General features: G+C 52.6%; 1 protein-coding gene across 4 annotated transcripts in view; it reads right to left on the bottom strand.

Annotated features, from left to right (window-relative positions):
• Positions 1-210: 210 nt before the first annotated feature.
• PDPK1 (3-phosphoinositide dependent protein kinase 1) overlaps positions 211-21,295 on the bottom strand; it is a 69,297-nt gene continuing 48,212 nt past the window's right edge. For all 4 annotated transcript variants that reach the window (XM_034940969.2, XM_057300155.2, XM_034940971.3 and 1 more), the window contains 6 exons: positions 21,104-21,200; positions 19,226-19,399; positions 15,911-16,128; positions 7,555-7,612; positions 6,116-6,268; positions 211-5,740 (listed from right to left, as the gene is read on the bottom strand). In XM_034940969.2, the coding sequence (XP_034796860.1) occupies positions 5,624-5,740; positions 6,116-6,268; positions 7,555-7,612; positions 15,911-16,128; positions 19,226-19,399; positions 21,104-21,200 (817 nt within the window). In that variant the 3' untranslated portion in view covers positions 211-5,623. The remainder of the gene's footprint in view (positions 5,741-6,115; positions 6,269-7,554; positions 7,613-15,910; positions 16,129-19,225; positions 19,400-21,103; positions 21,201-21,295) is intronic.

Raw genomic sequence — 21,295 nt, 5'->3', positions numbered from 1 at the left:
TCCCGCCCACAGGTCCGCCCTTGTAGAACACCCGCCAGTCACATGGCAGGCGGAAGTTCCAACCGGGAAAAGCAGCCGGCTGGTCCCACTTCCGGAGGGAGTGAAACCGAGCTTGGGGCACCAACACTAGCGGGCAATGGCAGACACCCGCCCCCAACCGCGCCCCCACTCCGTGGCGGGGTCAAAGGAAGAGCCACGCCAGCAAACCTCTACACTCTACATGCTTTTTATTACAAGACTACTGAGCATACGAGGAAAATTCATCATCTGGTAACTACACCTAAACCACAAGTATTTGGGAAAAAAAAAAAAGGATAAACAGATTCATTAAATTATATGATTAAATCACTGACCCAATAGAAAATTTATATAATAAAGCCAGAAAAAAAGTTGTAAAATATAGTTTACAATAATTATTCACATTCAAGGCTGTACATCAATACATACAACAACGTGGCCCCGAACATGAATTCAATCCAAATAATTCATATATTAGAATTTAAATAACACAGACTGAACTAGAGGCCAACAATAGCCAGCAAATAACCTTATATAAGAATAAAAATACAAAAGTGTATATCCTAGTATCATTGCATTTGTTTTCATAAGTTCTTTTAATTTTTGCTTTGTCTGTACATCACAGTTACAGCTACAGACCAGGTAGAGAATATTACGCATGTTCTGACTGCCACCCACCTGAAAGACGTACTAGTCATTTATCCTATTTTATGTTGTGAAGGAACAGCTACAGCAGCTCTAAATACTGTAACAATTTAATTTTGCCAACATCCAACTTACAGTCGTAATAGAGGCTTTTACCAGCACAATGACCCCTATTCGTAGTCATTCTGCCAGATGGTTAGGCTATGTGGGTTACACAGCTTAAAAAAGATGTGCCTTTTGTAAAAAGTTCTCTGTACATAGTTTGGTGTTTCTTCATATGGAAGAAATGAGTTATGGGGAAAATTCAGGTACACACGTAGGCTCGTTCAGTTGCTCACCACAGCCATCTCAACAGATGAAAGTGCTCTTTGTTGGAAACGGCTTCCTCCTCACACCAGTTCTCCACAGGCAGCCTCATCTACAACCCTGCAATTTTGGGCCAGAAGTGGTGGCCCCTCAGAGGCTCTGAAGTGCCTCCAGCCCCGATTCAGGCACTTGCCACGTGTGCTGCGTAAGAAGGGACCCCACCCAGTGAGTCAACATAGGCTCATGTCAAGTTTGAAAATAACTGGGGAAAAGTGTATGACAACATCTTCCAGAACATAGTACCTTCACCGTATTCTCACAGCAGCTGCGATCTCTGAAGTCTCAGCAGTGAGCACCCCGGGTCTGTCAACCAGCCAGGCGAGGGGAGGCCTCAGGCTTCAGAGGAAGGCAAGAAACCAAATTCCGTGCAATTTGGCCATAATCTCTGGTAGAGTGAAGCAGCACTGAACGTGGTGCCTAGAAAAACCTCCTGCACGTTCCCCTGCACAATCAATGGACCCCAACTACAGTGGAGAAATGAAGAATCCAACCAAATTTGGGTGGTCTGGACTTGCCGCCAGCCAGGAAATCTACAACACTGTGGGCAGGGAGATGGGGGGAGGCGGCCTGAAATCTACACCAGCTGGGACAACCATGCCCTACAATGAAAAAGCCAGCCTGGCTTGGGCTCTTCTGAACCACTAAGACCTGAAGGGGGGCGGAAGGGGGAGACAAATGCACTCTTGTAAAACCCAATCAGCTACGTGGTTTTTTTCAAGTAGAGGCTTTGCTCTGCTACTGATTCCAAATGGCCTAATATACCTTCTGAGTCTATAAACTTAATTACAGATCACTCACTAAGCATGTGGCAAGGTCAGTTCAACACTTGTTATCTCTGCTGACTGTGCAGATGCAAATTCAGTACCATTGTGGACACGAAGTACAAGATTCTGAAAATACCGCCAAGGGCTTGAAAGCCACGGCAGCAGGGAGGGCAGAGAGCTGACATGCAGGCAGAGCCAGGTTCTTGCAACCAAAACAAGGAAATTGGCTCTTGGAAAAAATCGGCCACAAATGGATTGCAGTAGTGACATCCTCTTAGCATTTAAATAAAGAGCGGTCTTATTCAGACATTCTTTGGAACACACGGCTTATCAGAAACTGATTTGTTCAGAATCCGTAAGACACAACTAAGGTGGTTCTGCTACTGGAACTGAGCGTCTACACATCAGGTCGAGAGAGAGACAGAAATATCTTCAAAATGAACAAACTCTTTCACCTCAAAATACCACTTCCAGGCATCTAAGGGGAAAAAAAGTAAGAAATCAGAAGATTTTAAGGATATTCATCACAGCATTATTTAAATAGTGGAAAAATCAGAAACCGTCTTAAGTATTTTACAGTAGGGAAATGGTCAGATAAATTATAGTAAATGGACAATGACTACTACAATGGTTAAAAACATGTTTCTGAGAAACTCATGACATGGGAAAATGCTTAAAATATCAAGGGAGAAGACGATGCAAACGGTGTGTGTCGGATGTTCCTATTTTAGTTTAAAAAGTGAACAAATGGCAGGGCAGGATATACGGCAAAATGCTCACAGTGGTCTTCTCTGGCCGGTGAGCCTACAGCTGATCTTGTCAGAGACAAATGTTAGTTTTACTGAGTCACCCAGAGCCCTGTGCTGGTGCCTGGGGGTTTGTTCCATGGGACAGTCTCCACAATTCCTCTGGGGAAGGGCCACAAATCCCACAGTGTGTCCCAAGAGGGCTGGAGTAGGCGGAGTCCCCAGCAGCTGTGGCATGACCAGCCATCTCTCTCAAAACAATTGTTAACAAGCCTTCCGCAAGTTAAGGTTCCACATGGTAGCCGTGGTACAGAGGCATTTCTCTAGGGTGGAGAGGCTTGTGCTCTACACCAGGACGGCCCACCGCCCTGGCTGGGGCCACACAAAGAGGGGCGAAAGGAATCCCTCAGAAGCCAGCCCCCAACTGTGTCCCAGAGAAAGGTAGGGCACCTGGGACACCTAGGCCGGCAGCGACCACAGCCTCCCTCCACTTTGTGCCGAGAAGCCGCACACAGTGTGGTCCCGACATTCCACCTGTCCTTGCCCACGTGTGGGGAGGCACATGGCCCCAGGTCTATTAAACAGCAGGTGAAATCTTCCTCATCTTGGATAAACCCACAACTGTAATTCCATGTTAAGCGTGTCTATGTGCACACACGGTACCCCATGTTCTACCGTAGAAGGTAAGGCGCCTGCGTGCCAGGTGATGGCTCTAAGGATGTGCTAGAGAAAACCGGAGTAGACGTGAGCAAGCACAGGGTAAGGAAAGAAAATACATGGGCCTTTCAAAAGGGAAGAGCAAGGGGCTGGGTGAGGAGAAAGGTGACCCACAGAAGGGCTTGGCTGTCAGCTCAGGCAATGGCATCATTTCGGCTGGCGGCTGCCAGCTCTGGCTCTGAGCCCCTAGTTCTGTGGCTTTGGAGGTTAAGATGGAGCTTGTCAGTGACGCCCAGGAGGTGGTGGTTCTATCCAGAGGAAGGACGCACGGAAGAGTCTCCCCAAGCAGCCCAGCCGAGTGCTCCAATTAAAGCCACGTCCCTGCTCCACTTGTTTCCCTATAACCAGACGCCCTGAGAGATCTGAGAGAGCCACTCTCCTACATGGAGACACAGGACGTTCTGAGATGGGTAAAATAGCTGATGAGGAGGAAACCTGAACAGAAATTCCTGAAAGGGCTAAGAGAGACTCCCCAACACAGCCAAGCCTTTCCAAAAGCCAGGAGGAGGAGAGAGGACTCCGACTCCGGCCACAGGCCCAGGGCAACGTGCTGGGCCCCGGAGTGTCCTGCTCCCTGGGGCCCCAGGGCAGGTGCGGCCCAGCTCACCCCAGTTCACGGTCACAGGCTCACATGCAGCTCTCACACAGCAGCAGCCAAGGCCCAGGCAGGAACCACAGGCAGGGCCTGGGGAACATCTCTGCCCCCTCCCAGGCCCCATCTGTACTCGCCTAGCTAAAAAGAGCCACTCTCGTCATTAGCAGTGTAAAAAGGACACCTTCCCTCTCAGTTTGGATCTGGCCTGGCACACACACTGCTGAGTCATGTGTGACTGGGGGTAGGGACCAGGGAGGGTGGACATAGTTGAGTCAGAGGCAGGTCTGTGGGCAGCAATGTCTGCCTCTCCCCCACAGGGAGTGAGGGCTGCCCTCCAGGGACAACCTGGGCAGGGAGAGAAGGGCCCAGACCTGCCAGGCCACCAGGAGCACTCTCTGCCTGGGGAGTAGCTAGGGAAAGGACAAATGCATCTGGCCTGTCTGTGCTGCAGAGCGGGGCAAGGCCACCAAAGCATCAAAGGGAAATGGCCCCCAAACTGGCTCTCTCTAGAGGAAAGCCGACCAGCAAGCTGGGGTTGAAGTGTGCTGTTCTCGCCTCCCGTGCAACAGCAACTGGAAAGCCCACTCTATGGGCCCAGATGAGCCGACAGCATGAGAAGGCTGTGAGATTTCTGATGCACAGATGTAGAAGCTCTGAGTGGCTCTGAGAAACTTGAACCACAACACAAAAGGGGCGTGTGTGACGGGGGTGTCTGCACTCCCTGGTGTGGTCTGCAGGAGACAGAAGCACCCTGGGTCTGCTGATGCCAGGGTTCTCTCAGACCCTACTTCAGCAACTGGAGAGGCGTGGACATTTAAACCTTTTAGGAGGCCCTCAGGCCTCTCTGCTCCACATGGAAGTCAGCAGCCCTCTCTGCTCTGGCTGGCTTCTCCAAGGCACCTCCTGGCCCCACCTAGGGCTCGGGGCAGGACTCTCTCATGCAGTGAGTCAGCGGGGTACTAACTGGGCTCACTTCTGACAGTACCGCGCTCCCAGCATGCGCTCGGCTTCCAGCCCCAGAGACCAACACTGCTAAGTAGGACAAGGGATCCGGAGCCCTCGATGGCACCCTCCACTCGGCAGCCTGCTCCCCCACCACTCCAACCCCTCCCGCTCCTCACCACGCAAACCTGCCTGCCAACACAGCAGGGGCCACAGAAAGCCTGCCACCAGAGCCACCACAGGGATATGCAATGGGCCCAGCCAGGCCTAAGGGCCCATCACAGGGAGATGCAAGAAAGGGAGCAGGTGACAGAAGCACGGCGGCTCCCTCCACAAAGCTGCGGCCCCCGCAGGGCTCCCTCCCTGGTGAAGAGTTCCAGGACCACCACGGGAGGGGCATAAAGAGCCAAACACACCCGGTCCCCTCGGCCACAGCAGGACCAGCACACAGTTGGGGCAGGGCGGGCGCATGGTTCGGACTGATGCTAGGAGAAACTGGTGACACCAGGTCTGTCCACTAGTCTGGGCGGGACTGGGCTGACGTGCACGGAGCTGGGTCCCCACAGCAACGAGGGCACACGGAGGCCTCCACGGAGCACAGAGAGCAAGCAAAGCGACCCTGAATTCCTTTGTGTTTGTTACTGGTTTTGTTCTTTGTGTGATTGGGTGTTTTTTTTCTTCTTTTCTTTTAAATAAAAATGCTGCAAGGTTTCCGCCTCTGCGTTCCCCTTGTGATGGCTGGCAGGTGGTCTGGAAGCGTCCCGGATGGCGGCCAAGCCGCGCTGGGGCAGGTGTCCTGGCAGCGAAGGGCAGCCCGGCCGCAGGCCACGTCACTGCACAGCGGCGTCCGGGTGGCTCTGGTATCGCTGCCTCCAAACCTCCTGGATCTTCCTGCACCACTTGTGTGCGTTCCCGCTGGGGTCCATCAGATAATACGTCCTGTTAGGCTGCGAAGACAGAAGCCGTTTAGTGTTGTCCAGGGAGTCCCACCAAAACCCCCACCCCAACCTGGTGAGCTGCCTGCGACCAGCCATTCCGAGTCCTGAAAGCACGTGGGTGTGACGGTTATTCACACAAGCAGTAAGCAACTACACAGGCTGATGACCACCACCCCCAGTCACCACCAAACTGAAAAACAAGCACAGGGTGTCCCCTGCCCCCTCAGGACTGAGCCACTAGTGTGGGCGTCTGGGATGTCGGAAAGGGCGAGGCAGCTGCCCCCATCCCCGCTGCTCCCTCTGGCCAAGGCCTGTGGCTGCTTCCCACGTGGTGCAAAGCCCTCCCATTACCCTGCACACAGGAATCCCTGGGAACAGACTCACCGTGTGGACAAAGAAAGTTTTAAAATTCTTGGCCTCTGGTCGAAGTTCTTGTGACCAAGGAATTTCACCTTTCAGGACTTTGTTGACAGGATCCACATAATATAAATGTGGTCCTTCTGTGAGCAACAGCTGTCGTCGTCTTGCAAATAAACCCTGACGCCAAAACACAAAACAACAGTCCTCAGAGGCCAGTGCTGACGGCATCTCCTGGAGCCTAGAGGGCTGGGCGGCCCCTCGGAGCTGCTCGGGACACAGGGCCACCACCACCACCTGTGCACTCACCCAGGGGCAGGGGACTTCCTGCCCCACCAGGCCCAGTTTCTAAGGTCACAGGGGCTGCAGCACAGGCCTCTGCTGCTGAGATGGCGCAGACAGCCCATCCAGATCAGGCCCATGGCTCCCCTGGCCCCTCTGCTCTGCCTGGGACAGAAGCCTGCTCTCGGTAGCTGGCCTCCACCCACCTGCACCGAGATCCTTGCCTGCGGAGGACATACGGCCAGGAACAGAGGCCAGGAGCCTGCGCTTGGAAGTGGCCCCGTGAGCACCTGGAGCTGAATATTTTCTAACCAAGGGTTAAAGCTAACAGTTACTGGTTTGTGTTCTGTCTAATCATACTGAAATTCCTGATCTGACGTTCTACTATAGAAGTAATATGATTTATATTTGAAAAAGGTACAAGATGACCAAATAAATATCTGAGCACATCCACACACTTGCCTGGCTCCATACAGACCACTTGCTAAGTGCGGGATCCATTTAATCCATAGAATAAAGAACAACCCGGCCGGGCGCGGTGGCTCACGCCTGTAATCCCAACACTTTGGAAGGCTGAGACGGGTGGATCACGAGGTCAGGAGATCAAGACCATCCTGGCTAACACTGTGAAACCCCGTCTCTACTAAAAATACAAAAAAAAATTAGCCGAGTGTGGTGGCGGGCGCCTGTAGTCCCAGCTACTCAGGAGGCTGAGGCAGGAGAATGGTGTGAACCCGGGAGGCGGAGCTTGCAGTGAGCCAAGATCGCGCCACTGCACTCTAGCCTGGGGGACAGAGCAAGACTCCATCTCAAAAAAAAAAAAATAAAGAAAAAAATAAAGAACAACCCTTAAATGGTTTTGAAACACTTCTAAAGAAATATTAGACCACTGGCTAAGATATCAGATGTGGCCTCTTCAACTTAACAGAAACCTCAAAACAGGCAGCCCCAGGCTCCCAGGAGTGTGGGCGGTTGCTTCTGCACTGCCCTAACCGCCTACGCGTGTGGCTCCACATGGCTTCTCTCAAGGGGCTTAAGCCTTCCCGAGCTATGAAATCTAGAGATGATGTTTGATGAAAATCAAGAGATGGAAGGATTCCACGCCACCAAGCTGCCCTCCCCTAAGCTGGAGTCGGGGAAGATGCAGGTGTCCGTGCGGAGCAGCGGGACCACTGACCACTCACCTTCCGCTTATCCACTGGGCCCATCTTTAGTATTAAATTATTTTCTACAAACTGGTGCCTGTGGAAAGAAACAAGAAAGAGATGCTCCCATGACAATCACAAACAGAAATTCTCCACGCTCCTCCTGCCACACGAACTCCCCGTAGCCTCGGCCTGCCCCTCACAGAGCCAGCCTCACTTTGGGATGAGCAGAGAACGTTCGCCACATGTAACCCAGCACATACAGCACTGCCACGCAGAGAGCCTTAATCCGTATTTGCAGCGGAGCCTGCAGATACCAGAAACAGTGCCTGTTGCCCCCTCACTGCCAGTGACATCCACACGGCAGGGAAAAGGTGGGGGAGGACCGTGCCATAGAAATGGGCAGGTGACACCGGTCATTGCTGCCTTAACAAAGCTGTGGTGAGGCGCAGAACTGCCTCCCGAAAGGTGGCTGCCTGCGGAGTCAACAACTGGATGAGATGATCGCCCTCAAGTTACCCCACAAGCTGGGGCCCCTGATTCAGTGCTCAGGATCCACAGAGCCGTTTATAATCACAAAGCTCTGACAGACCCAAGTTAGACGTAAGAACATCTCCTCTGGTTTTTCCATCATAGTAAAACACTTTTATTCAGAGACGGCAGAAATTCAAAGAGCAAGATTCACATAGAGGCTTTAATTTAATATACATTATTAGCAAGCACACGTCACTTTTGATTCCTAAAAGTTCAAGAGATTTTTGTTTTTAGAGACAAAGTCTTGCTCTGTCACCCAGGCTGGAGAGCAGTGGCGCCACCATAGCTCACTATAGCCTCAATCTCCTGCGCTCAAGCCGTTTTCCCACCTCAGCCTCCCGAATAGCTGGGACCACTGGCATACACCACCATGCCCAGCTAATTTTTTTTGTATCTTTAGTAGAGACGGGGCTTCACCGTGTTAGCCAGGATGGTCTCGATCTCCTGACCTTGTGATCCACCCGCCTCGGCCTCCCAAAGTGCTGGGATTACAGGCATGAGCCACCACCCCCGGCCAATAATATGTTTTATATTTGAAGAAGGCATAAGATGATCAAATCAATATCTGAGCACATCCACACGCCTGCCTGGCTGCACACAGGGCCAACAGCACTTGTGAGAAGACCGGACTGGCCGAGTTGGGGGCACAGCATCTTCCCCCAGGGCTTACCCAGCCCCACCATCTGACCCACCCAGACCTGGGCAGATCAGTGCCCAGGCCTGCCCCAAGAGGGAGGACCCAGGGCCTGGCCTCACACACACCCCCCATCCTGTGGGTTTGAAGCAAGAGGAGTGTGTGGCATGCGGGCAAGTGCAGCCCTCCTCTCGCACCAGGGACTTCGCCTGCAAACACACACAATGTGGGGATTAAAACAGAGAAACAGATCAAAGAGGTTCCTGAAAAGGACATGTGATGAGGAAGACCCACCACAGCACAGAAAGCACAGAGCACAGAAATGCCTGGAGGGACCACAGAGCCGGCAGGAAGCCACTCTGACAGACAGGCCTGTGACCAGGCAACAGCGCAGAGGAACAACAAAGGAAAATTCATCAGAAATTACACCGGGGCAGGCAGCGTGGGAGGCACAGGGTCCCTTTGAGCCCAAGCCAGTCAGAGCTCTTGCAGGCAGATGAGGACGGAGAGGGCCCCACGGCCTCTCCCCATCCTCAGCTTTCACCACACGCCAGCAAGTGCCAGAAGAGGTGATGAGATGCATGGTTTAAAATACCAACTCGAAGGAGAGAAAAACCAGAAGAACACAGCAGCCCATCCCTGCAACCTGTGTGGGAGGGGCCGCCTTCCTGGCTGAGAGCGAGAACAGCAGCCCAGCACTGAGCTGCGGGAGCCACGGCAAGAGGACGAAACCACCTCCACCTAAAAAACCACCAGGACCACAGCTGGGGCGGGAAAGGACTTCCAGATACAGCCGCCATGGGCCATCAGCTGCACCCCACAGCAAATTCACAGTGCCACGAGAGGCTTGGAACTCAACAGAAAACTCAACAAAATGACACAAACTAAAAATTCCCAGAAGAGGAATTCAGTGACACAAGAAACTCTCAATGGCCCTAAATGAAGACATTGAGCTGGGCCGCTCCACCCTGATCATCTGGGCATGCCACAGGCATGGGCGTGCAGCCTGGGGAGGACTCACTGAGGAAGCGATTCGGAAATAGTACTGAGAAGTAGCCTCGCTTCCAGAAATCCATCCTGAGAAAAAAAAAGGCCACAGGCAAGGAGCCCAGAGGCACTCCCAGCAGTGTCACCCATGCCAGGGACACTGAAGCCCCAGAGTGGCTCAGTGACAGAACACGCCAGCACCACGGGGAGGCAGGCAAGGGCCCCACGGACAGGCCCCACCCACCCCCGCGCCAGCATCCCCTGAGAGAGACAATGAAATGGACAATTCCACTCCCCGGTGGCCCAGGGTGCATGGACAGAGACTGCGGGCAAAGCTCCACTGGCGGCATCTAGAGCACAGCGTGTGTGCAGCGGATTCACCTGCCAGCTCACGACAGAAACAGCTCCTTGCTGTGAGCACTTCCAGGAATCACCTTGATTTTTTTTTTTTTTCAGACAGAGTCTCGCTCTGTTGCCCAGTCTGGAGGGCAATGGCACAATCTTGGCCCAGTGCAACCTCTGCCTCCTGGGTTCAAGCGATTCTCCTGTCGCAGCCTCCTGAGTAGCTGGGATTACAGGTACCCACCACTAGGCCCAGCTAATTTTTGGTATTTTTAGTAGAGACAGGGTTTCACCATGTTGGCCAGGCTGCAATCACCTTGATTTTCTACTTCGATTTTTTACTGTCTCCTGCAGAAAATCCCCCGCCCTGAGAGCCCTTTCCTCCCTGGGAGGCTGGGCAAGAGCTGAAGACCTGGAGACACGCCTAACTACTCGCCATGCACACGGGACTTTCCCGAGGCACCTCACTCTCATACACCGCCATCTTGGCTCCCTCAAAACAGGCGACACCTCTCCCCACCTCTGCACAGAGGAGGATGCAGGGCAATCCACAACGGGTGACCACAGAAAACCCCCTTTCCTGATGCCAAAGCGCGGGTTCTTGCCACCTCCTCCACCCTCCCTCACCCAGACCCCAAAAAGAGCATTGTCAAGGATCCAAGCCCAAAGCCACTGGCAAAGCACCTGCCACACCCAGGAGAGCCCCAGCAAGGACCCAGAGCCCCGCTGGAGGCTTTTCCACCCCTCGGGAGGGCTCTGCAGGCTCAGCTTCACTGCCAGTAAGGGCGGGAGCCAGTGGCAATGGCAGACGGGCCCCAGGTTTCCTCTCCAACCTTCCAGTCCTATGGCCCCTCACACTCTTTACCTCTGTGGAAGACCCCAAAGAGCTTTCAGATCAACTGATATGTACTACGCAGGAAATTAAAACTGAGACATTTTCAAATATTTAATTCATTAAAATACAATAAACCCATTACTATTAACATACATTACTTTTATTTTTAAAATAACTACTTTCCAAAACAAAAATAATGAATGAGGAGAGTGTGCCACTCTGTGCGCTGCGCAGGCCTCTCCTGTTCGGCTGATAAGGACAGTGCTGGGTCCCCACATCCACCTGCGCCCATACTCTGCTGAGATCTGTGTTCAGGCGGAAGAACACGGCAAACACCCAGCCTCACTCAGATAAACAGCTAGAAAAGGGAGGAGTATACTCAGCCTTTTTAGAGACTGGAGTCACTTCCTGGCCTTTTGGCTAAGAATAAGTGTAGATGTTTGTGGATATTCTTCTTGGACACTACACTGCAGTTCAGAAGGTGGTGGCTGCTTAAAGCTCGGTTGCAATGTGAAATCTGACTTGTAACAATACATTTCCACACACCGTGACACTGAAAACCATCAATCTACCCTGCACTAGCGGCTCTTCTACCCTCATGTGATTTCACAGGGTCATACATGGGGGCTGAATGATGTAAAGCTTCCAAACGTTGACAAATTTCATTCTACGGTTTCCACAGATCAATTCATGGATATCACTATGTACCAAACGACTTTTGGCCTCCAATCCCAGCACTTTGGGAGGCCGAGGCAGGTGAATCACTTGAGGTCAGGAGTTCGAGACCAGCCTGACCAATATGGTGAAACCACGTCTCTACTAAAAATACAAAACTCAGCCGGGTGTGGTGGTGCACGCCTGTAGTCCCAGCTCCTCGGGAGGCTGAGGCAGGAGAAATGCTTGAACCTGGGAGGCGGAGGTTGCAGTGAGCTGAGATTGTGCCACTGCACTCCAGCCGGGGCGACAGAATGAGACTCCGTTTCAAAAACAGAAAAAAAAAAAAAAAAAAAGACTTTTGGCCTGGTGCAGTAGCTCACGCCTGTAATCCCACCACTTTGGGAAGTCAAAGCGAGAGGAATGCTTCAGCACAGCAGTTCGAGACCAGCCTGGGTAACATAGTGAGAGCTTGTCTCTTTCTTTTTAAAAAATAATATAAACAAACAAAAAAACATAGCTTAAAAAAGTCTTTTATTGGGAAGGCATCAGGCTCACAGTAATGAATAAAGTTTTCCAAAATTCCAATTTTCACTTGAAGGTTTCAATGTTATCACTGACATAAATACAGGCAGTTGTTTTCCTTAAAGTAACAAGCTCATTCCAATCATTTTCAAGAAAAATACTGGCCAAATAGCTAAGTCCGCATAACGGCGGTTTGCCCGTCAGCCAGACGCTCCGCGAGGACAGCACGCCAACAGCCACAAGCGTGTCTCCCTGAGATGGCTGCACACTCATGTTTGCGGCAGAATTGAGTGCCCTTCTGTATACTTCCCACTTCATCCCACAAAGTATTCACAACATTCAACATTTTTAACAAAGGCTCAGAAGTGAGACTGGTTTCTTCCTCTCTCTCTTCCTGTGGGTGAGTGCTGTGAAGATATGACTATTGCCCTGGCACTGCTTGGTGCCATGGCCTCAAGTCATAGTGAAACCCTGTCTTCACTAAAAATACAAAAATGAGCCAGGCACGGTGGCACACACCTGTAATCCCAGCTACTTGGGAGGCTGAGGCAGGAGAACTGCTTAAGCCCAGGAGGTAGAGGTTGCAGCGAACAGAGATCACTCCACTGCACTCCAGCCTGGGCGACAGAGGGAGACTCCGCCTCAAAAAAAAAAACATCATCCGTGATGAGAAGCCGGGGGACACAGGCCAAGCGGCAGGTCCAGGCTGTCTGTAGACTCATCCACTGTGAGGCAAAAGCACAACTCAGCAGCAGACATGTCAACTCCCTCTTCGTGCCTGCAGTCGTATCTTGAATCCAGCAAGTTTCAACTGCATTGTGGACTGTGGCAGCACAGGATGACCAAGCCTGAGGCTGTGCTGCAGCCGGAGGCTTTGTCTCTCAGCTACCGTGTGGCCTCTCCAGCCTCTACAATGCAGCTTCTAAGAGCTTCAGTGACTCTTTAATTTATTGTCTGAAAAGCTGTTACAAACAACATTGGATTTTAAAGAGCTCATCACATATATTTTTGAAATGTTCCTTTTAAGTGTAAACTATTCCATGTAAATTTAAAAATTCCTTTTACTTTTTTTTTTTTTTTTTTCAATTTTGAGACAGGGTCTCACTCTGTCACCCAGGCTGGGGGGCAGTGGCAAGCTCTCTGCTCATTGCAGCTTCAACTTCCAAGGCTCAGGTAATCCTCCTACCTCAACCTCCCCAAGCAGCTAGGACTACAGGTGTGCAGCACCATGCCTGGTTGATTTTTGTATATTTTGTAGAGACAGGGTTTCAGTTTCTTGCCCAGGCTGCTCTCGAATTCCTGGCTCAAGTGATCCACCCACCTTGGCCTCCAAAGTGCTGGGATTACAGGTGTGATCCTGAACTTAACTTACCGTATTCTCGTGTAGGCACAAGGAAAACTTCAGGAATTCAAAATAATGATTCAGTGGATGATAAAATTACAGAGGCTATAGCAGGTATAAATGAAGAGATAGTAAGAGCTCAGTAGAAATATTGAAAATTTATTAATCTCAAAAAATGCATATATTGGCTGGCGCGGTGGCTCACACCTGAAATCCCAGCACTTTGAGAAGCCGAGGTGGGCAGATCACTCGAGGTCAGGAGTTCGAAACCAGACTGGCCAACATGGTGAAACCCCTTCTCTACTAAAAATACAAAAATTAGCTGGACGTGGTGGCACGGGCCTGTAATCCCAGCTACTCAGAAGGCTGAGGCAGGAGAATCGCTTTAACCCAGGAGGTTGTGTGAGCAGAGATCACGCCACTGCACTTCAGCCTGGGCGACAGAGCAAGACTCTCTCTCATTTAAAAAACAAAACTTATTGATACCAAAAACCTATGACCTTAGAAAAGACCAAAAGCACGCAGATTCCATTCTACAGCATGTGACCACTGAAAAACTCACCATGCACGCACAGAGAATGACAGCAAAAAGGCAAATAACATCTTAGTATTACAAAAAAAAACTGCCCTGACCTCGGGGATTTGGTGGCCACACACTGAGAATGCAAACCACTACTGTAAAGAGCAGGTGCTGGACAGACCTCCCAGCAGCCAGACAGATCCTGCAAGATCTCAGGAGTCATCAGCTTCCCAAAAGGACCTAAAATCTGAAGGAAGGGGGAAGGGGAAAGAGAAACCTGAAGACAAAGGAAGCAGGCAGGAGAATGTGTATCCTGACTTGCCGCCATCACCAGGCTAAGGTACCCAGACGGACCCCAAGGCCCTCTACGAACAGCCCCAGGCAGAGGGGCCTCTTCTGGGAGTCACCAAAGGAGCTGAAACACACACACACCTGCAGACAGCACCTCTCAGCTGGGATCTGCAGAGAGAGCGCTCCTGGCCAAGTACTTGGAGTGGCTACAGCAGCCCTTCGTGGGGACCCCAGCACACACGAGCCCGGGAAACTCCTTGCATAGCCAGGCACATGCCTCCTTGCTGCTTGGAGCTGCGCAGCACAGCACGGCTCAGATTGCTCCCATCAAGAGCCCTCCTCTCCTGCTCAGTACACATTAACATCTCTAGCAATCACACTAGGTGTGATTCAGAGCCCCTAGCTGTAGACTGTTGCTGCCTGCCAGCATCTCTGCACAGGTTTTCTAGAGACAGGTGTGGCGAACCGCATAGAGCCGTGGTCTTCCCCACCTGCCGGGGCGGCCCAGAGCTCAGCTCCTTCCTCTCATTCCTCCCCACAAGTCTCTCAAGTCACATGTGTCCTGTCCCTGCCTAGCCAGGCCCTCAACTCCCCCTCGCCTTGTGCTTCCACTCCAGCATGCCTTCCTGCAAGGCCCTCTCCCCACCCCCTTGGGCTCCTCTCTGCCCACACAAAAGGGACAAGCAGGTAAAAATATTACGGGGGAAGCCCGTCTTACCAGATTAAAATGGAAAACATAAAATATAAATAGGGACAGGATGGAGTTGGTAAGAATTTGCAGCTTCCATACAAAAACACAGTATCGAGACTGGAGAGAAACTGAAGAATGTTTGCAAAACATACAACAAGGAATAGTCTCCATACACGTGGCTTTTAAAAATCCATGTTAAAAAGATGCACCAGCCTGGCCAACACAGGGAAAGCCTGTCTCTATCAAAAAATACAAAAATTAACCAGGTGTGGTGGCAGGTGCCTGTAATTCCGGCTACTTGAGAGGTTGAGGCAGGAGAATTGCTTGAACCCAGGAGGCAGAGGTTGCAGTGAGCTGAGATCGCACCACTGCATTCCGGCCTGGGTGACAGAGCAACACTCTGTCTCAAAAAAAAAGATGCAAAATATACAAGAAAAAATAGTCAAAGGACACAAAGTACCTCAAAAAAGAAACACAAATGGTCATGAACACAGGAGACATCTGCCTCAATAGGAATAAAACAGAAATTCACAAGTTTGTTTTTGGAGCATCAAAACACTCTCAGGCAGGCAAGAGCATTGGGAAAGGCAGATTCCTGGCGCCCCCGGGACAGATCCCCAGCCCTGAAAACACGCACGCCCTCCATCACACGCTGCCCCTGGCACTCACCTTAGAAGACATAAATGGACAAGTGGGGAAAGCTATGTGGAAAAGAGGGGCTACAACAGCAAACCTCATAAACTCCCAAGTGGCCAGGTCCAGGCCGTGTCTGTCCATACCACAGTGACTCCATGGCCACAACCAGCAGGTCCAAATGCCCGGCAGAGGAGGGGAGCGCCCGGCGGTCACAACCCACTCAGCCCCTGGGCCGGCTGCCTCCTAAGCACCTGTTTCCAACTGTGCACTTATGATGTGCTCCTTGGCCAAACGTCCAAGGCTGCTGAGGGAGGCAGTGACAAGGCAAAGGCACCCACCATAAGCCCCCACGTGTTCACGCTGCAGTTCTGCAAAAAGCATTGCTTATGTCCATAAGTTCTTACCAAGGGTTTCCGCCAGCCTGCTTCTCCAACAACAACCTCTTCTCATCTTCGGAAAACTGTAAGTCCAGTTCAAAGGAGTTCGAGTCCAGATCGTGAATGTACTGCTCTATGTTGCTGCCTGACCTCTGGGGCAGGCCCGTGTCGGAGGCTGACAGGGAGTGTGAGGACGAGGACGAAGACACCTGCATGCAGCCAAACTGGCTCAGGAGATTGTCATACTGCAGAGAAGAAGGGAAAGTGAGAACCGCACCTTCACTTGCCTCTAAGGTCCTAAAACCCCAGCCCCTCCCGCACTGCCGCTGTCAGGCCTTGGGAGCTCGCACACAGCAAGGCGCAGGGCGACAGGGTGGGCAGCCCTGATTCTCCTCCATGGGACACCTGGCCACAGAACCGAGGCCTCACTGGATCCTGCCTGGTCGGGCTCCTCTTCCCATGGGAATCAGGGCCAGAGAGGGGCGAAGCCTCAGATTTCCTCTCCAGGAAGAGGGGACCTGGGCCCTTGCCCTGCGGGCCCCGTGAATGCCAGTGCTGCCCCCCGGAGGTGGGGGCTGGGATGCCTGCTGGGAAGAGAAGGGGCCCAAGGAGACCTGGCGGCAGATCCATCGCACAGGCTTGCAGGCAGGGCCTCCGTGCAAGACCTCGTTGGGCCCCAGGTGTCTTAGGAGTCTGAGTCTGTGGTAGATGCTAAATATTTTGATTTGACTAAAGACATTCAATTGTTTAAAAGACATTCCTTTCAATCCCAGCAAAGATAAACTAAACTTACTGTAGATAACGCTGCCTGTTACTCTAGGAAAAAGACAAGCTAGTGTCGACAACGGAAACTCACTCATAAACGTGCCAAGCGGACACAGCCTGTGCACTAACACGCTCCTGGCACTGCCAAGGCCAGAGAGTCCCTGGGCAGGGGAAGCCACCTCCCCGGCTGCAGGCCCCACATCTGAGCTCTGTGGAGGCCAAGGACAAGGGGAAAGAAAAGGTGCCACCAGCAATGGCACCATGAGCAATGGCTAGGATAAGAGTGCAGCATGCCCTTCCACGTCCTCCGTGCCTCCAGACGCAGGCCCTGGCTGCTGCCCCCACGCAACCCTCCACACATGCAGCGTCCCCCATGTGCTCACACTCCTACAGCTGCACCACAGCCCCGCCTCACAGCCCTAAAGCCTCGCACCCAGCTGGGCTGGAGCAAGGTGCTCGCCAACGGGCATGGTGGAAACGCCCGACGCTGCCGGCCCCTCCACGCCGACCCCTCCACGGGGCGTGGGCCTGCCCAGCCTGATTGTCTCCAACACTGCCCAATGGTCACACTGCCCTGGCACTTACAGGACCTCAGGAGAGCAGGAGCCAACGAAGCACCTGCACTCCTGCCTTGGCCCAAGGGCAGGTACCATGGCCAACCTCCCTGGCTGAAGGGGACGCCCAGTGCCCATTCCCCATGAAGGAGGGGGTGCAGCCCTGCAGGGAGGGAGGAGGTACAGCCCTGAAGTCTCCTTCCACACTTGACACCGTTTGCCAAGACTCACTCACTGTCCCCGTGTGAGGTCTGGCCTGGGAGCTCCCTGCCTGGACCCACTCCAAGGCTTTCAAACCACACAGCTGTTCAGAGCTAAGGATGGGCCATCTAAACAGGCGGCTGCCAACAAATGGAGCCTGGCTTCACAGCCGGCAACAGAAGCCACATATCAAGCAGCCCCAGCTCTCAGTAGGCCCAGGCACAGGGGCCTGCACAGGTATGCGGCGAGTGCAAGCACACACACCCCCACACTCAGAGAAGCTCCCCAGGCATTGAGACTGGAGACAACTGAAGCCTGTGCTGCTCCTTCAGAGCCCAGCTACCTCCCTGGGAGGAATGGAGCACAGAGCCCACGGGAGAACGGCCACCAGCCAGTCGCGAGCAAAACCTCTGCAGCAACAGCAGGCCCAGCAGGGAGAGCACTGCAGCCCCGTGGCACCTGCCAGCCGTAACCAAACACCACGCAGGAGCAGCTGAGTGGCACACAGGGTGGGGGCAAGGGCCTCGAGGCTCCCAGGCCTCTGCATACATGAAAGCTGCAGGTGGCCACATCAGGTGGCACAGACTCTGCTCCCCAAGCCTGGCTCCCTTAGAGTTTGGGCTCAAAGGATGTCAGGAGGATGAGGGGCGTTACACAGCAGGTAGGGGCGTTGGGAGACTTTGACACTAGCAGAAATTTAGCTGTGGATGACTTTTAGATAAAATCTAGAATTCCCAGCTGGGTGCAGTAACTCATTCCTAAAACCCCAGCAGTTTGGGAGGCCGAGGCGGGTAGATCACTTGAGGTCAGGAGTTCCACACCAGCCTGGCCAACATGGCGAAACCCTGTCTCTACTAAAAATACAAAAATTAGCCAGGCATGGTGGCGCGCACCTGCAGTTCCCGCTAGTCGGGAGGGCGAGACAGGAGAATCGCTTGAACCCACAGCGGCAGAGGTTGCAGTGAGCCGAGATCGCGCCACTACACTCCAGCCTGAGCTACACACCAAGACCCTGTCTCAAAACAAATAAATAAAATCTGGACTTCCTCAGTCATGGAAAGTGGAACTCCGTACACGGTGCCAGTTAGAATAAGCCATGGAGACAGAAGTCAAACCAGAAAAACGGATCGCATGATAACAGTACTTAAGTACGAGGGGGTCACGGGGGAGGTGGCAAGAGGAACGCAGAGGAAACAAGGCTGAACTGGGCGACATGCCTGCCTCTCACAACACCCTCGGTCCCTTGGGCACACGGTCCACGCTCTCTACGAGAAGCTTAAAGAGCCAAGCGTGCTGAAGACCCCATGGCTGTGGTCAAGCTGGGAGACCAGCAGCCTCAGAGCCTACTCAGCACTGAAGCAGAAGGTACCAGTGTCCCCAAGGCCACGTCCCAAAAGTTCAACCACACAACACTCGGGCGTTTCTGTGGAAAGACAGGCAGTGTTCTGGAGCATCTTGGACACACAGTTGTACAAGCACCAAGCCAAGCGCAGATGCGACAGACCGGGCAGGAGGCCCCGTACGTGGGACCCCGGGGCCAGTGCCGGGGGTGCTCAGTGTCCGGTTCTAGCGGCACCCTCTGGGTGGAAACTCACTAGCCTGTCCACGGCCACGGAAATGACGAGAACATGACCCACCCAGCACCTCACCCGCCACTGCCTCACGGCAGCAAAGACTACAACCACCAGCAGGCCTGCCGCAGTGGCACAGACACCCTCCCCTTTCGGCTACAAATCACACGTGGGTCTGGCGCACGGGCATGAAGCCCAGTGCACGGAGGACCCAGTGCCACCCGCCTCGCCCGCCATCCCGGCCAGCTTACATTGCCATAGCAGTCCTCGTCGTCTTCCGACATAGCCGGCAGGTAAGCGGTGAGCTTCGGAGGCGTCTGCTGGTGCAGGTTCTCCCACGTGACGGACTCGAAGAACGGGTGTGCTTTAAGAGGTCCGTACCCTTCCATTTCCTCACAGCCTAACCGCTTTGTGGCATCTAAAACCTTAAGTAACAATCAAGACAAGTCACTGCCAGGGTGAAAACGTGATTCTGACCAAAGAAACCCAAACCTGGTAGCCGGGCACGGTGGCTCACGCCTGTCATCCCAGCACTTTGGGAGGCTGAGGCGGGCAGATCACCTGAGGTCAGGAGTTCGAAACCATCCCGGCCAACATGGTGACAACCCGTCTCTACTAAAAATATAAAAATCAGCTGGGCGTGGTGGTGCACGCCTATAATCCCAGCTACTCGGGAGGCTGAGGGAGGAGAATCGCTTGAACCCGGGAGGCAGAATTTGCGGTGAGCCACGATCGCACCATGGCACTCCAGCCTGTGCGACGAGAGCAAAACTCCACCTCCAAAAAAAAAAAAATGTATCTCATCTCATCATAAGTCCCTTTCCATTTCCAAGTGCCTGATTCTTGACAGGAAATGACTGTAGCAGGAATAATAAAAGAAACTAAAATTTAAAAATCAACGGAAATTACTGTACCATTTAGCATTTGCTCAACACTGCACAGCATTTTAAGTTACTGGTGCTGGAGCGACTGGGGTTATGACAGCGCAGATGGCTGCAGACCCTAGTTCGTGACATCTGTACATTTCAGCTTTAGAGTCAGCTACATGAAAATTTGAACGACCAGCCCAGGTAAAACAGAGGAGAGAGGTTAGCCTGGGAAAGGTGTATCAGTTTATATTCTAGAAACAGAAGTCTCCTGACCTTCCTGTGCTTTTGGCCCTGGACGTCCCTCCTTACGACGATTCTGGGAGCGGGCTCAGTCCTGCCCCTGCAGGTGGCCCCGGGATCACTAGGCTCCACAGCCACTGGCTTCTCCCAACCTGTCTCACCTCTTTCCCCTGGGCTGGGGTGTGGGCTTGATCAGTCCCTGGAGGAGACAGCTCTGCGGCCTTCGAGGGTCCCAGCGACACCCACTCCACAAGCGCAGGAGCGTGCTGGTCCCAGTGATGATTCGCTCCCTTTGTTAATTACTCAGTGTTTCTTGTTTTAGGATTTTTAACTATACACTGTAAAAGAATCCTTGCTGCTGTTCATTGTGTTTTGAGACTGAGATTCCTTTTCACCTGTGCGAGGAAAGGGGCTGAGCCTTGAGAGACGGCACAGGATCCCAAGGCCTGCCTCCCCGTCCAGTTGCTCTGCAGTGGATGGAGGGGGCGGGGGGGCGGGGAACAGTACGGGGTACTCTCCAGCAGATACTGAGAAGTCACAATAAGTACTCAAAATGTTTGGGTTTTGTTTGTTTGCTTGTTTGTTTGTTTGAGACTCTCGCTCTGTCGCCCAGGCTGGAGTGCAGTGGTACGATCTCGACTCACTGCAACCTCCGCCTCCCGGGTTCACGCCATTCTCCTGCCTCAGCTTCCCAAGTAGCTGAGATCGCAGGCGCCCGCCACCATGCCCGGCTAACTTTTATATTTTTGCTAGAGACGGGGTTTCACCATAGAGGCCAGGCTAGTCTCAAACTCCTGACCTCAGGTGATCCACCTGCCTCAGCCTCCCAAAGTGCTGGGGTGACAGGCGTGAGCCAATGTGTCTGGCGAGACGAGGTGTAATGATCCACACTCACTGTTAACCCAAAAAACACAATTTTTTCTGAACACGGGAGCCGCCAGGAAAGCCACTCAGAAAGCAGGTTCAGAGGACTCAGGGTGTCCCGGATCACCTTTCTAAAAGGAAAGTCACAATATTTACCAAAAGTTTCTCCACGAGGTCTCTTGCCTTAGGGAAGAATTTTTCTGGAAAGTCATATTCCAACTTAATGATCTTCTGAAATATAAGATACTCGTTTCTGTAAAAATTTAAGAAAAAAAAAGTCATCCCAGGCAGGGTCCCAGAAGCCTCCACATGCAGGGATGAGCGCCCCGGACTCGCAGCACGGCAAAC

This window comes from Pan paniscus, chromosome 18 (assembly GCF_029289425.2).
Source record: "Pan paniscus chromosome 18, NHGRI_mPanPan1-v2.0_pri, whole genome shotgun sequence".
Taxonomy (NCBI): Eukaryota; Metazoa; Chordata; class Mammalia; order Primates; family Hominidae; genus Pan; species Pan paniscus.
This window is presented reverse-complemented; position numbering and strand designations above follow the sequence as displayed.